The sequence below is a fragment of the Pestalotiopsis fici genome (genome assembly GCF_000516985.1).
Source record: "Pestalotiopsis fici W106-1 unplaced genomic scaffold PFICI_Scf_4, whole genome shotgun sequence".
NCBI lineage: Eukaryota > Fungi > Ascomycota > Sordariomycetes > Amphisphaeriales > Sporocadaceae > Pestalotiopsis > Pestalotiopsis fici.
The window spans coordinates 2,347,010-2,362,062 of record NW_006917094.1 but is presented as its reverse complement, the minus strand read 5'-3'; the positions used below and the strand labels follow the sequence as shown (position 1 = coordinate 2,362,062).

General features: G+C 49.8%; 6 protein-coding genes across 6 annotated transcripts; 5 read left to right on the top strand and 1 right to left on the bottom strand.

Moving 5' to 3' along the window:
- Nucleotides 1-306: 306 nt before the first annotated feature.
- PFICI_06729 (uncharacterized protein) lies at nt 307-4,275 on the top strand (the record flags this gene model as incomplete). Its single annotated transcript, XM_007835310.1, has 1 exon — nt 307-4,275. The coding sequence occupies one exon, from the start codon at nt 307-309 to the stop codon at nt 4,273-4,275; it is 3,969 nt and encodes a 1,322-aa protein (XP_007833501.1).
- A 748-nt stretch (nt 4,276-5,023) lies between these two features.
- Nucleotides 5,024-7,417, bottom strand: PFICI_06728 (uncharacterized protein; the record flags this gene model as incomplete). The annotated part of the gene is made up of 3 exons (XM_007835309.1): nt 5,024-6,331; nt 6,525-6,575; nt 6,629-7,417. 3 exons carry the CDS (start codon nt 7,415-7,417, stop codon nt 5,024-5,026), a joined length of 2,148 nt encoding a protein of 715 aa, XP_007833500.1.
- A 451-nt stretch (nt 7,418-7,868) lies between these two features.
- On the top strand, nt 7,869-9,586 carry PFICI_06727 (uncharacterized protein; the record flags this gene model as incomplete). Its single annotated transcript, XM_007835308.1, has 3 exons — nt 7,869-8,059; nt 8,127-8,588; nt 8,650-9,586. 3 exons carry the CDS (start codon nt 7,869-7,871, stop codon nt 9,584-9,586), a joined length of 1,590 nt encoding a protein of 529 aa, XP_007833499.1.
- Nucleotides 9,587-10,391: 805 nt separating this feature from the next.
- Nucleotides 10,392-11,304, top strand: PFICI_06726 (uncharacterized protein; the record flags this gene model as incomplete). Its single annotated transcript, XM_007835307.1, has 3 exons — nt 10,392-10,431; nt 10,491-10,897; nt 10,957-11,304. 3 exons carry the CDS (start codon nt 10,392-10,394, stop codon nt 11,302-11,304), a joined length of 795 nt encoding a protein of 264 aa, XP_007833498.1.
- Nucleotides 11,305-12,438: 1,134 nt separating this feature from the next.
- PFICI_06725 (uncharacterized protein) lies at nt 12,439-13,533 on the top strand (the record flags this gene model as incomplete). Its single annotated transcript, XM_007835306.1, has 2 exons — nt 12,439-13,352; nt 13,410-13,533. 2 exons carry the CDS (start codon nt 12,439-12,441, stop codon nt 13,531-13,533), a joined length of 1,038 nt encoding a protein of 345 aa, XP_007833497.1.
- A 656-nt stretch (nt 13,534-14,189) lies between these two features.
- Nucleotides 14,190-14,821, top strand: PFICI_06724 (uncharacterized protein; the record flags this gene model as incomplete). The annotated part of the gene is made up of 4 exons (XM_007835305.1): nt 14,190-14,305; nt 14,395-14,450; nt 14,527-14,696; nt 14,780-14,821. The coding sequence occupies 4 exons, from the start codon at nt 14,190-14,192 to the stop codon at nt 14,819-14,821; spliced, it is 384 nt and encodes a 127-aa protein (XP_007833496.1).
- Between the last annotated feature and the right edge of the window lie 232 nt (nt 14,822-15,053).

The following is a 15,053-nucleotide window of genomic DNA, read 5'->3' as shown; positions in this document are numbered from 1 at the left end:
ACCCCAAAGCCTGACTGCTGGCTCGAGAAAACGGCACCCGAGGTAGCATCAAGAGGGTTACACATGGCTGTAAGCAATCAATTGCAGCCCCCGATTATTTAAAAAGACTACATACGGAAGTTAATGCAGAGCAGCGAGAGACAGTGTAGATTTCTCTTCACCTTCGTCTCAGCCTGATATCCACCTGGGATGATGTACCACTTGATGCTTCTCAACTCACTTCCCCACATCGAAACTGGTTCTCAATCATCCTCAAGCACTCCAGTCAATTGGTATTGACGTGCGAGAATGCAAACGCCTGGAACTATGGCTACTGATACCTCCGACGACACTCAAACGAGTCGAACTTATGGAACGGGCCAGGCCAGCAGCCTTGACGATGCGAATCACCGGTATTGCCCGCAGTCATCTCTTGCAGATGATGAGAGCGAGTATTGTTTTGATATCAATGAGGCAATCCTGTACCTCCTTTACGACGATCTATCAAGAAATACCGAGCGAGAAGTTGAGATGCAGACTGAGACTGCTTCAACTGACGAGTCTGATACTCTTATGCAGCCGCAGTCCGACTTGTTGGACACTCCCTCGTCGACGCGAATACCATCAATAAGTCGGAGCTCAATCACAACAGCTGGTGACGGTGAGGAATGTCCGGGACTAAATGATACCGAGGATATCAGGAAAACAGACGAGACGTCAATCGCAGGCTGGCAGCCTTCCCTCTTGAAAAAGTCAACGGCCAGCGCCTTTGCAATTTGTCTGGGCGCCATGCTAATCGCGCTCGAGACGTTGTTTGCTGTGTCACGGGCTCGTAATGGCCTTGCTGATGCTGATTCTCAATTTCGATACATCTGGGCCTACGGAACAACCGGTTTATTCGCTGTAGTGTCGGCATTCTGGGGTCGTCTGGACTACGAGGTCAGGGCGGCTGCACCGTGGTTTCGCATAAACTCTGGATCAGAAACAAAAAGAGCTCTTTCACTCGATTATGTCGATGCATGGTCCATCGCCGTGCCATTCCAGAGCCTGCGACGCAAGGATTACCTGGTGGCTTCGACCTCTTTCACCGCGCTGCTGCTCCGTGTTCTGACTTTGTTATCTACCGGTATCTTCAGCTCCAGGCCGATGTTTGTCAGTAACCGTCCTGAAAGTATCATCATCACTCGCCAATTCGTGGATGACTCAACACGCCTTGCAAATTTTACATCTCTCATCCCTTTTCTAGTAATGAAGGGGACCCATCCTATGGCCATCGATGATAGAGACTACATGGAAGAATGGCGTTCTCTTCTGTCAGCTCAGATCGACTACCCTGGAGGAGTATCGGGTCAATTTGTTTTTGACACATTTAAGTCACAAGACTCAGGGGCAGCTATACTACATGCAACTGTCGATGGTCTTACATTCGGCTTCGAATGTGAGAAAGCTACTTTGGAAAGAATCGGCGATCCATTTATCGAGGTAGAGCACAATGGCTGTCGGATGAACATGAGCGTATACAACATGGCGGCCTCTGATGCTGAGGGCACCAATTATATCTTCGCCCTGTCACCGGGGCAATTTTCTCGAGGTGATTGCAACTCAACGAGGTTGGATGCTAGACGCTTAGTCATTGTCTCAGCAGAAGTCAAATACGGAAAGACGAACGAAACATCGTCTTCCATGTATGATGAGAGCGCTAAGCCATACAACATCATTGGCACTCGCGCTTCTGCTCTTAGCTGTGCTCCGTATTATAACTTTACTTCCGTTGACGTGGTCAGAAGTCTTGGTACCGACAGTGTCGCCAATCATCCTGGATCCCCTTCGATCAAGCCACTGAATATACACCCATGGGACATTATTCAAGCTTGCTTGGACTCATATAGCCTGCTCCACTACATCCAAGTCTTTTGGCTCAAGTATGGAAACACTTTCGTGGCAGGTGATAGTGACTTCTTGTTCTATCCCGTTTTGGGATCATGTGGCGAAGCGTGCCATAACCTATCCGAAACAGTAGATGAAAGTCTTCTAAGCGACCTAATTACTCGCTGGTATCAGCCATTCGCTGCCCTCATCTTGGCACAAGCGATGACAGAGGAGACTAATAAATCAGCTACTGCTTGGTCTGCAAAGAATGTTGACCGCCTGATTGTGGAACCGTTTCCCTCACAGATGATGGCGGCAATGCTTCTTATTGCCATCACCATTCTTAAATACACAGAGTGTATACACAAGACGTTGCAATGTACAAGACTGAAGGTCTCGGCTGGGTCAATTCTTGCCACTGCAGTCTTAATCGGGAAACATCACTCAAATCCAAGAGCTAAACAATCAAACATGAGTACATCAAGAGACAATCCTGTTTCCAGATGGAGAGCTGGAATCGCACAAATAATTGCAGTAGCATCTGCAGTTCGAAAGGAGAGTCAGGATGACGGACAACACGATTCTAGGCAAGTGGGAACGCGCCTGCACGATCTCAAATTGCTGCAACCATTCGCCTTGAAGATCTTCATCCGAACTGTGACTTGTCTGTTGCTGTTAGGATCCGTCATAGCCTTGGAGGTGATGCTCTGGGAGTCTTATTGGAATCAAGGCTTGGGAGATGCCTGGGACTCAAGGTACCTTTCTCTGACATGGACTGCTGCCCCAGCTGCCATCTTGGCAGCATTGGGGATGATGTTATCATCAGTTGACAGTCAGACTCGCATATTATCGCCATACTTCAACCTCAAGCAAGGCGCAACGGTCAATCGAAGCTTGAAGCTAGATTTGCTGCACGGACTAGTCCCCACTGTCTTGTCGCGAGGGATGAACACTAAAAGCTACGTCGCTTTCCTAACGACCTCTGCTGCCCTGTTTGGGTCTGCGCTTACAACGGCATCGGCACCATTGTTTGATACCATCAACACGCCAGTCTCTGAGACACTATTGCTTCATTCGAACAGCTTGTTCACGTCAAATATGACTAATTTTTCTGATGCTTCTGAAGTTGCCTCCCTAATATTGGGAGGTAACATATCATATCCGTTTCCGACACACGGGGACCTTGTATTTCCAAACTTCACGATAGGTGTATTTTCAAATGAGAGCGTAACCTTTCAAGGCTTGAACAGCGCTTCGGTAGTTACAGCCGTGGTACCTGCCTTGCGACCAAGAATGTTTTGTCATACTTACGCGGAGAACCAAATCAATTCCGTGTTTCAGGAGGCGCTTGGGATGATCCAAATGGTAGGGCCTGGCATTGTAGTGAACATTTCTGCCGACGAGTCTCTCTCTGCCGACGAGTCTCTCCATCTGAGAATTATGCCTTCTCCCTATCCAAACAATGCCACCTTTGGAACTCGGGATCTAAGGTCTGGCTATTTCGGCGGTGCATTATTTCAGGCCGATAATCTGGGAGAAATCATTATGGCTGAAAGTCGTCATCAGTTTTTGTTCATCTATGGTCGGTTTGACGCCCCAAATGTAAATACCACAGCATTGGGATGCAACGCCACTATAGAGCTTGTGGACGCCAGGGTTTCCCTTAAAGGAGCTGATTTGCAACTAGACGAGACGAGCCCTCCACAAGTCATCGAGTCGTCTGCACGCAGTTCAATGCCTCTTCCCCTCGACTCTTCGGGCTGGGCCGGGGGCCTCTACGTGAATCTCGCCTCATTACCAGCACCACGAAATACCGTATTCGACACGTTCTTTCAACAACTGGTCACCTCCCGCTACGCAGTTCCGCTATCTTCTCTAGGCGACCCGGAACAAAAACAGCTGGTAGAGGATGCCATCGTATTCCAGCATTGCATCATTGCAGCACAGTGCATAGCCAGATACTACCGTGAGGAGCTCTCAGGCTTAGACACAAGTAACTTATCAGCCGAAGCAATGTCCCCTCCCCTTTTCAATTCATCCGCGTCGGATAGCCAGAATGGATACCCTGCAACAGTCAGAAATCCCGCCGCGAGGAGGCGTGTTGTGCAGGATCCGATTGCCACACGGGTCTTGGAAGCCCTGCTGCTATCCATACTTGTACTGTCCATCGCAGCCTGGTGGTTGAGTCCCCGCAAGCCATTGCTACCGCAGAGTCCCACCAGTATTGCAGCAGTGTTGGCGCTTCTCCAGGCAGGCGATGTCCTGGACCATCTATACCCTCCCGGGGCACCGGAGCCCGAGTCCCTGGAAGACGCAACAGCGCGGCTCGGCGAGGATTGCAGCTTTCGGTTGGGCTGGGGACCTTCGAATGATGGCCAACACGGGTTTGGACAACGTTATGGCATCTGGGTGGTGAAGAAGAGTTGATAGAAGTGTCTACCAGATGCTTTTATCCTCAAGCATTTGGCAGATGTGTTGGAGCGGTAGCGTTTCCTTAGGGCATTCATTGCCCTAAGATTCCGCTACGGATTAGGCGCAAACGTCCTGATACATAACATGAAAAGCGTAAACCCTGCAACCATTCCAGGTACATTTCTACCTACCTGCCTAGGTACGTGGGCAGTTGGAACTCGCGCACCATGTTTTATCAAGAATGGTAGCAAAAGATAGATATTTTAGAGATATCCCTTGTGTTATCTTGATCTCTTACTCCCTTTCGACCCTAAGCTTTGTTTTGCATCTTAATTCTTGGGAACTGATCACTACCGGGGTTAGAGCCGGTATTTATGCAACCGCTAATCTCCAGTGTCTGGCGCCTTCAAACAGGGAGGCCATGACCAGCTTCCGTACCTAGATAATTCCCCAAGCATTTTGCCTTCCGGATGCGTTGCGATTCTCGAACAATGTCATGCTGCGCTGCATTCGCTGTTAGACACATGTAGCTTGAAAGGCAGTATTCTCACAGGCCAGATCATGGAACGAATGCCAAAATCGCTGGTCATTCGTTGTATGAAACTTGAAGTACATAGACGCTACAAGTCACGCATATGAAATATGGCTAGCTTGTTGCACTTTGCGTATCGGCGAGGGTTCATAGTGAGGCGGCTGTGGAGTTGGATAGAAACAGATGTAATTCGGTCCTCTAGCTAGCTATATACTCTATGAGAGCTTCATGTCACTCGATTATAATCGATCTCATCTCAGCCTCCTTGACCCACAAAGGATCATCGGTACTGTATTTTGCACCTACGCCAACCTCAATCGGCCAGTCCAGTTCGTCTAGTGACTCGCCCGCAGAATCTGTGAATGCGATTTCTGGAATAATACTTTTTGGGGAGTATGGGCGAATCACATCGTACAGGAAGTGCCTGATGAAACCAACCCGTCGATAAACACCTTCGCTTTCTTCGAGAACCAGAACCGAGAGCTCTACAACCCGCGATGAATTGCTAATCCTTGTCCCTCGGTGTAGGACCAGCCCAACGACTGAGCTTGGAAGTTCGTCGACGTCCCACTTTACGACGGACAACATGTGAACATTCTCAGACACCTGGAGAGTCACGAACTGTCCGTCTCGTGGCCGAGGGATAATGGCCATTGAGCTCAATCCATCTTGGGAGAGGTTGAGCGTGGTGCTAAGCGACCTCTGTTTGCTATCAAACTCTCGTTGCACCATATGAAGGTTGACAATTGGTCCGGTGATGTGCAGATACCGCCAGTCCCTTCGTAGTAGCGTTTCAGTGCTTGGAATCTGGCCTTCCAATGGAAAGGAGATTGTCGGTTCGTGAAGGCTGCCAAGCGCGATCTTCATGTGCTGATAGTTCCAAGTCCCAAACCGCGAAGCTACGATGGGGCCATGCCAATCCAGGAAAGACCAAGTTGGGAACATGCCACGTCTCTTCTCGGGAGGCCCTTTGGGGTGATACCAATCAATCATGAAAAGTTCGCCACTTGCTGGGATAGCCCAGGGGCAGAAGATGGATGACTTCTCCAATTGCTGTATAATTCCGCGACACGCATTGAGTGCATCAGTATCGTATGATAGTGATCGTTCAGAATATCCCATCATTATTTTAATGGAATGCCGATAGGCTCCAAAGGTATCCGCCATCAGGCGATCAGTTACCGGAACAAGCCCTTCGGTTTCAAACCTCCAACTGTCTCGTGGTCTTGTATCCAGTCCCGGCCGTTCCCATGATTCCACCCAAAACGTCGTGTCGCAGAGGTAAGTAATTTGTGTATCGGAAAACATTACTCGCCGAGGGGAGAGCAAAGTCTCCTGAAGTGTCCATCCCCGGGTTGCCCAAGGAGACTTCCCAATTTCGTACGCAGGGTGTTCGTAACCTTCGATCAGTGTGATTTCTCCAATCTTTTCCACACTCTGGGGCCGACGGACACCATGGCCTACACCGGGCAACCCATAGCTAGAAAGATTATGCGAGGAAGCAATGATGGTAATAGCAGCTTGTGCGTATATGTCTCCCTTGCAAGCATTAGTGTCAGTAACTAGGGAGATCCAGTGACGCTGAGTTCGGGTTCCAAAGTGCACTATGTGTTGCTATCCACAAGCAAGGAAAATAACATAAACAGTATTCTGAGCGAAGTTGACCCCGAATAGAGGATGACCGAATACAGGAGAGACAGAATGGAAAGAAATTAATCTGGCGGTTGCTTACCATGCGTGCTATCTGGTCACGTCTGTGCTCTGGATGATCTTGGTCAATACACTAGAAAGCAAATTAGCAGAGCAAGAATCACAGGAAGTATCGATGAGTCGTACATGACGGTCAACCCATAAATACTGCAAACCCAGTTTCACGGTGGCGGTCATTGCGTCCATTATGACGGGAGAAAATCCTGCTCCAGTCCATGGTGTCGGGCCCCAAACGTATGACAGTGCTACATACTCGCAGTCCGTAGGCGCTACGATAACCTCAGGAAGTGTCCGCATGCAATCAATAACTTGAAGCCCTGGAATGGGTGCACCCTTTGTGGCTGAGCATGCAGCATGAGTATTTTGGCATATCGACAGGCAGCTCTTTATCATATCGAAATTGGCAGTACTGGAATCGATGCAATGTATCCCAAAATCAGCCTTTCTTGTCAATTGTTGTATACCAAGAAAGCCAGCTTTCCAAAACCAATTGGGTCTTCCGACATCGTTAAACATCATGCCCAGAATATTGCCATCGTTTGGAACACCAAACTCAACATTGGTATCCACGGCCTCACACAGAGCCGATCGAGCGGAGAATCTCGTCAAAACGCATGTTTCAGGCGCCTTTTCGGTTGGTCTCGGTCCTTCCTTGACTTTGCCGAAATTTGGACTGGCGACTTCTGGTTTGATGGTTGCAAAAAGTCGACAAATGCGGCATGCAGAGTTCAAGAGATGATCATGACTCTCTGGAATCTCGATAATCTGCACTCCCTCCTCACAAGTAGGAGGCTCAGAGCAAGCAAGCTCATCCCATGGGATTGACCTGCACCTTGTGCATACCCCATCCATATCGATATCGGCGCCACTGAAAAGCTGCTGCTCCAGAGCATCTCCAGAACTGATTTGGCGCATTTTTTCAAATGCTGGGGGTTGTACACAAGGGCCTGTGGTGAATGCACTTTGCGATGACGATGAACTATCGAGACGACTTGTCTGTTTTGGCTCTAGTTTTGCGCGTTGAGGTCGTCGATTGCTCTGAGTCAGCGCTGGCAGTGTTGATGCCCCAAGACATGAGCTGACGGTTTTCTTCGCCGCCGAGCATGCAAGTCTGCGGCGCATAGCCCATTGGCCCCACGTCAAAGAACGCATGCGCAGACTGATTAACCCAACAGGCTGGATACCGACCGACCGCTTGATGCTGCAACAGGCCGGTGGTCCTATAAGTCTACACCGATATGTCGACCTATATACATATTTAAGTATATAGGTAAAATCGCGGCCGTCAAGGGACCTTTCAAGCTCGCCTCACTACTCGGCTCACAAGCCTGCTTTCTCGCTGACATCCACTACCGTTGACGCCATCATGTCTTTCGCATTATTTGATCCCGCAGTTCTCCTCAGCATTCTCGGTGCGGCGGCGGCGATTTACCTCTTCGCAAGCAAGATGTTTGGCCATGATTCTCGCGAGCCACCTCTTGCTCCCCAATCAATTCCCATCATTGGCCACATGGTTGGGTTATCGCGCAGCACATTCAACTACTATGTGCAACTCAGGTGTGTATTACCTCATCATCTCTGTCTCAAGACGTAGAACAGAGCAAACATCTGACTTTATTCTCAGCGAACAGACAGGCTTGCCAATATTCACTCTAGCTCTGCCGGGCCAGAAAATGTACGTGGTGACAAAGCCGGATCTTATCCAGGCGGTCCAAAAGCAACACAAGATCCTCGCGTTCCCACCTGTCGAGGCCAAGTTTGCCTCTACTGTCTGCGGGACCAGTGCTGAAGCCAAGGCCATCTTGGCCCAAAATGTCAATGGTGACGACGGCTCTCATGGCCTTTCCATGGCTTCATACAACGCGATGCGCGCAGCCCTGAATCCAGGCTCTGACCTAGACAATATGAATCGAAGTATGATCCAGGAGATTGCGAAGTCTTTAGACCTTCTGCAGCCAGTAGGGAAAGAGTCCCGGAGAATCGGCATGTATAGCTGGTTGAGGGATACTATTACGCTGGCCACGACCAGGTCCGTGTATGGACCGATGAACCCATATGAAGACAAGACTGTTGCAGATGCTTTTTGGTAAGCGATACATCATGCCAGATTCATAAATTGCGGTTCTGGCCTAATGCTATGCGATCAGGGACTTTGAGGGTGGCCTCATGTCAATTCTAGTAGGTATTCTTCCTTCAATCTTTGCCCGTAAGCCTATTGCGGCTCGAGCCAAGGTTGTTGCTGCATTTGAAGCATATTACAAGGCTGGGGGAGTGCAGAAGGGATCCGCTCTCACTCAGAACCGATACCAAGCACAGATTGACCATCAAATATCCTTGGAAGATATTGCCCGCTACGAAGTCGGAGGTTCGATTGCCGTCCTGGTGAACACGGCGCCCGCAGCCTTTTGGACACTTCTCCTACTCCATAGTCAGCCGGATCTTCTGCAGCTTATTCGTAAAGAGATTGATGCTTGCACAGCAACTGCGGTCAATAATGGCGCGACCGTCAAGACTCTCGATGTTACAACTCTAAAGGAAAGCTGCCCTTTGTTATTGTCCGCGTTCCAGGAAGTCCTCCGTTACTCGTCCATGGGCACTTCAGTACGTGAAGTCATGCAAGATACCTACCTTGGCCCGTGGCTGTTGAAAAAGGGTGCCATGGTACAAATGCCTAGTCGGATCATACATCAGGACTCCAACCTTTGGGGCTCTGATGTCGCCGATTTTAACCCACGTCGCTTTCTCCCTGAAGAGAGAAAAAATCGACCCAGCGACGTCTGCTTTCGCGCTTTTGGTGGCGGCAAGACTCTCTGCCCCGGTCGACATTTTGCTACCAATGAAATCCTTGCCGTGGTTGCTGTATTCAGTGCCAGACTAGATATGAAGCCCGTGGAGGGCGAATGGAAGCTCCCGAGTGCTCTGAACACTAACGTTGCCGCTGTCGTCATGGAACCCGATGTTGACATTGAGGTTGAAATTCAGTCGCGCCCAGGATTCGAAAGTGTGAAGTGGAACATAGACCTTCACAAGTCGGAAAAGATCTTTGCGTTAGTCACTGAAGACTGTGTCGAGCCGAGCCCGTAGGACAGGTTATTATTGACAGTGAACACGAATTTCTGAACGGACAAAATGGTGGTTTCTCGCCTACCGAGTGGGGATCTCTTCTAGCGTGTCGCATTAGGAGGTAGCCAAGTTGCATGCACTTCTTTTACAGGACTTCACTATAACAGCTCTGGCTCCAGTTCTTGTGCGACATTAAATTGCTGAATAATCTTACCCCTCTATAGACCTGAGACTGTCACATTGATGTCGCAAGCACGGAGGCCGAAAAGCAGGCAATGCCATAATACGGTACTCTATAAACCCATGACGTACTGAGACGACACACTAAACGGACAACATGGCTAAAGGCGAACACCGAGGACTATGGCGGCACACCTGGGCAATCAGGCCCGTCATAGTCAATAGGGTCATGTATAATCGAACTGTGAATGTTTGTCTAGCTCATTTAGGCGCACGGTCAAAGTCTTCCCTAAAGCCGATAGACTTTCCTATCTCCCCTGGGCTCTGCACAAATTCCTTTCTCTCACACAGCACTGACTCGGCCAACAGCGATCTCTCAAAACTCCGAGCGGCTGCTCCTCGATTGAGCCCAGTGCCACCATATACCTACTGGAAATGCGGCATGTTCGATCACCTCCAAAAAAACCAAAAGTCGGTGCTCGTGTCTTTGTATCGTGGCCGGATTAATAAACCACATATCACCATGTATCATACTGAGCAAGTGTATAAATATCATGCCAAGAAACCAAGAAGTCCAGTCGAAAGGAGGACTATCAAGCTCGATTCAATATAGGCAAAGCATCAATTCAAACAAAAGATCATCACAATGACTCACTATCAACCACTTCTCGGCAAGGTTGCTGTTGGTCAGTTCCATCTCTTTGTCCCAATGCTCCAGTGCAAAATAGCTAAGAATCCAATCTAGTCACCGGCTCAAGCCGAGGCATTGGCGCCGCCATTGCCCTCAAGCTCGCCTCATTTGGCGCCGACGTCGTGGTCAACTACGTCGCCTCAGCCACGGCCGCCGAAGCCGTCGCGGCCTCTGCGCGCGAGCAGGGCGTGCGCGCCATTTGCGTGCGCGCCGACGTGAGCAAGCGCGACGAGATTGCCGACTTGTTCCGCCGGACGGTCGCGGAGCTGGGACGCGTCGACGTGGTCATGAGCAACTCGGGCATTGAGCATTTTGGCGACGTCGAGGCAGTCCAGGAAGCCGAGATTGATAAAGTCCTGGCCGTCAATGTCAAGGCGCAGTATTTTGTGGCCCAGGAGGCCTACAAGTACTTGACCGAGGGCGGTCGCTTGATCTTGATCTCGTCGATTTCTGCGGTTTGGGTAAGTCAATAATGCATACACATCAGTCGTCGCACAGGTGACTTAATGTTGTTGGCTAGGGCGTCCCCCGTCATGCAATCTACAGCGCTTCAAAGGCAGCCATTACCGGCATGGTCAAGTGCCTCGCGCATGATTTTGGGCCGCGAAGAATCACCGTGAATTGCATTGCCCCCGGAGGAATCAAGTCGGACATGTATGCCGAGGCCGCCAAGGACTACATTCCAGGAGGCGAGCATCTCACTGTGGAGGAAATCGATGAGAAGGTCGGTGCAATGAGTCCTCTAAGGCGCCCAGGGCTTCCAGAGGATATTGCCGGCGTTGTGGCACTGCTGGCATCTCCCGAATCGCAGTGGTTGACTGGCCAGACTTTCCACGTCAGTGGAGGTGCGCACATGGCCACATCATGATTGAAAGAGTAATTGAGGCGTGTATTCGTGCAATCTTGCCATCATGGGACTTTCTCTACTCGAGCTACAACGCAGTGGAAACGGTGAGCCGAGTTCGTACAAGATAAACTTCATAGGCACAGAAACCACATTTGTTAGCTGGCCAGAGACTAAAGCGTTTGTCCCAATTCAAGAAACAATATTAATCTATTGTACGCTGAGTTAAGGCTCTTTTTTTTTTTTTTTTTTCCCCACGCCTCTCCGTGTCTTTCGAAGGCTTCTCTATGGACTAGATGCCCCCCGGCGTCCTTCTGAAACTGGCACCGACATCATGTTCGCTCCTCGGATATCCATATTGAAGGCCATTGGGGTGTGTGCTCAGGGTAGCCAGCCACAGAACGTAGAAAACGGAATGTCAGATTGTGTGGTTTCCGCGAACCAGCACAACCACATAAACTATCCGTACAATTTGATGTCTGTCCCTTTGAGTCGATCGGATAAGGACGAACTATATTGGTTCACCGGCAACTATCGCGCCTGTAACTTGTGCAAATATTCCAGGCGACAGATGTCGGGTTTTCTAGCCGATATCACAGTTTACAACAAGAGGGGAAATGTCATCAATTTTGAGATCATGGCGTAATATAAAAGACTGTCATAGAAGAAAACGTCTCACTAATATCAAAGAAAAAGTTTGTAACCTGGACGTCAAGGACGGAAATCGATGAAAGAAGTCGGAAGATTTATTGCTCCATCGCAGACGCATGTGGGGGACTCAAAAGTGGCCGAGAGACCCTGCAAGGCTTCGCACTCGCTTAATTGAGGTACTCTGTACCTCTCTGTCAGATCATGGGTATCTGTTATAGAGTAAAGTAAAGTGGAATAGCTGACAAAGCGCCATCGTCCCCAAACAGCTGAAAGACGCCTGTGTCGTAACGAGACCTCTAGGGGCGTTCGATATGTCCCAAACGCTCATCTTGAAGTAGGCTTGGGTAGTGAGAGTTGTCTACATAAATACTAGATTGAACAATAACTTGGATTTATATTATTTTCTGGGCGTCGTTCGTAATGGCTACTCTAGGATTTTCTTCCCATTCTCATTGCACATCGCAGCGGCCTACTTAGTATAATAGAAGCCCTCTATTGTGTTGCACCATGTCTGCACGTCTAGAAAGCATCGCCTCTTTCCAGGCCACCATGGCCCACAACTTCTGGAAACAGGTCTTTACCAGCGTACCCCTAATCCCAGCACAACTGGATCTTGCCGGCAAAACAGTCCTGGTGACAGGATCCAATGTCGGCCTAGGTCTAGAGAGCGTGCGCCACTTCCTCAAGCTGCGCCCGCGCCTCGTCATCATGGCGGTGCGATCGCGCGAGAAAGGCGAGGCCGCGGCAACGAGCTTGCGTCCCGAGTTTCCCGGGACGGCCATCCAGGTCTGGGAAATCGACATGGCGTCCTTTCAGTCGGTACAGGCCTTTGTTGCCCGTCTGACGCGCGAGCTGGACGGTCGGCTCCATGTCGCTGTACTCAATGCCGGGTTAAGCAAAATTCGCTTCGAGCGCGCTCAAGAGGGCGGCCGCCACGAAAGTACCCTGCAGGTCAACTATTTGGGTACCGCACTGCTCGCACTCCTTCTGCTGCCCACAATGCGACCCACTGCATCATCGCCCGAGCCCGGCCGCCTCTCCATCGTAAACTCCGAGGCCGCGCTCCCCGTTGACCTCGACGATCCGGACCAAGGCGGGCTCTTGGATTCCCTTGACCGGCCAGAAAATTATGACGGCTTCTCGCAGTACAGCAAGTCCAAGTTGCTGGTCATGATGTTTATTGCGAAACTAGCCGAGGTCGTCAGTCCCGACGAAGTCATAGTCAACTGTACTGACCCTGGTGCCACAAAAGGAACCGCATTCTTTCGTGAAGTGGACTCGTGGGCGTTCAAGATAGCGCTTCATATTTTGTTGGGTATCATGGGACGCAACATGTCAGACGCAGCCAGGATATACCTTCACTCGACCGTAGTCCTGGGTAAAGAGAGCCATGGCTCCTACACGGACTGGATGATTAGAGCGTGAGTGCAAATACCTATAAGTATATCTTAACAACTACCGCTGACAATTTTTCCAAGCTGGCCGACTATAATGTACAGTGAGAAGGGTCGACGGCTTAGTGAAAAGTTATGGGATGAGACGTTGGAGGAGCTCAAGTTTGCCAAAGTGGGGGATATGTGGAAAATCCTTACAGAAATCTAGATATGGTAAATGTGATGTTCTGTGAACAAAGAAATGGTAAAGCAATTCGAGCCATGGATATTTTCCTGTTGCTTTGATCATTAAGTTCGCGACAAGCACAACGACTTATAGAGATTTGTAAATAGTTGTTTCAATATTGATTTTTACTCATTCAGCAATGCATGCAACTTGCTCTCGAAGATCAAAGTAAAGTGCCCACCCAGCCCACATCTGTACATACTCTGTATCAATCGCCAAATACGGCTCCGATCCGGCCCCACATTGGGATGGGGAAAGCTCCGCCATGGTGCTGCCGTCAACTGCGGGGGTTTGGGGGGGAATGAACATGTACGCACGCTATTGTTGGGTATTAAACACTGCAGTCTCCTGAAGGGCGCGCACTTGGATCAATTATACCGGAGACTTGCCCCGAGGTCGCAAGCACATATAGTTTTCAGCGGCCGTACGCAGCCCATTGGTAGAACTCACTGACCTATATTAATACTTCCCGCGAGAATAACTTTTCGTCTTCCTCTCTTCCAGTCATGGTTCGCCCTTTCATCCTTCTTCCTGCACGGTCACTCCTCAGAACAACAACTACAGTCCCTAGAGGATCGCCCATCACACAGTCCCGTGTTGCAAGTTCCTTCCGGAAACCCACCACTACCCACCGCGCCATGTCTTCCGACGCCTCCAGGCCCGCCATCACGACGCCGCCTCCAGGCAAGTACGAGTTCCTGGTTGTCGTGCCGGACAAGCCCGGAGCGCAGCCAAAGCGACTCGAAGTGAGACCGTAAGTCGATAATCTCAACATTCTCCCATCTGCTCCCCCACTGTTTTCTTCTTTACTTCGAGAAATTAAACTAACACAATCAACCTCAGCAAACATTTCGAGGGCCTGACAGACCTCGTTGATAAGGGGATCTTCAAGGTCGGAGGTAAGGAGACGCCCCATTGTCTCATCCGCAAAATGTCCCCGCGCTTAAGAGATGACATTGACACCTCCAAACACAGGTGCTACTCTGCACGATGTGCCAGAAGGTACCGACGCCGCCAAGTGGAGCTTTCATGGCAGCACCATTGTCATGGTAGCCGAGTCCGTCGAGGAGTGTAAAGAGATTCTGAGAAAGGACATCTATAGCACCAGCGGAGTGTGGGATGTCGACAATGCACAAATTTGGCCCGTAAGTTTGAAATCGGAAGAGCTCTTCAGGGCCGCGACCAGTTGGATTGCTGACATTAAATGCCAGGTAAAACTTGCCTTTAGATACCCATAGAATCACGCAAAGCGCTGAGGAAAATCGGATAAATTTGTACATGCCATTATAATTCATTTGCATAAGCTTAAAGACATCTGTGCGCTGATGGCTGTTCGTAGTCACTGCACAGACGAACCAATCCTAATTGTACAATCCATAATGCGCAAAACAGCCATGACGTCTCGATGACCCGCCCTCTCAATCGCTTTGGATATTATATGCATGTTTCGCCGGCTCGTGTAGAGCGCCGTCAGGCGGAGGTTTATTTATCGTAAATATCGG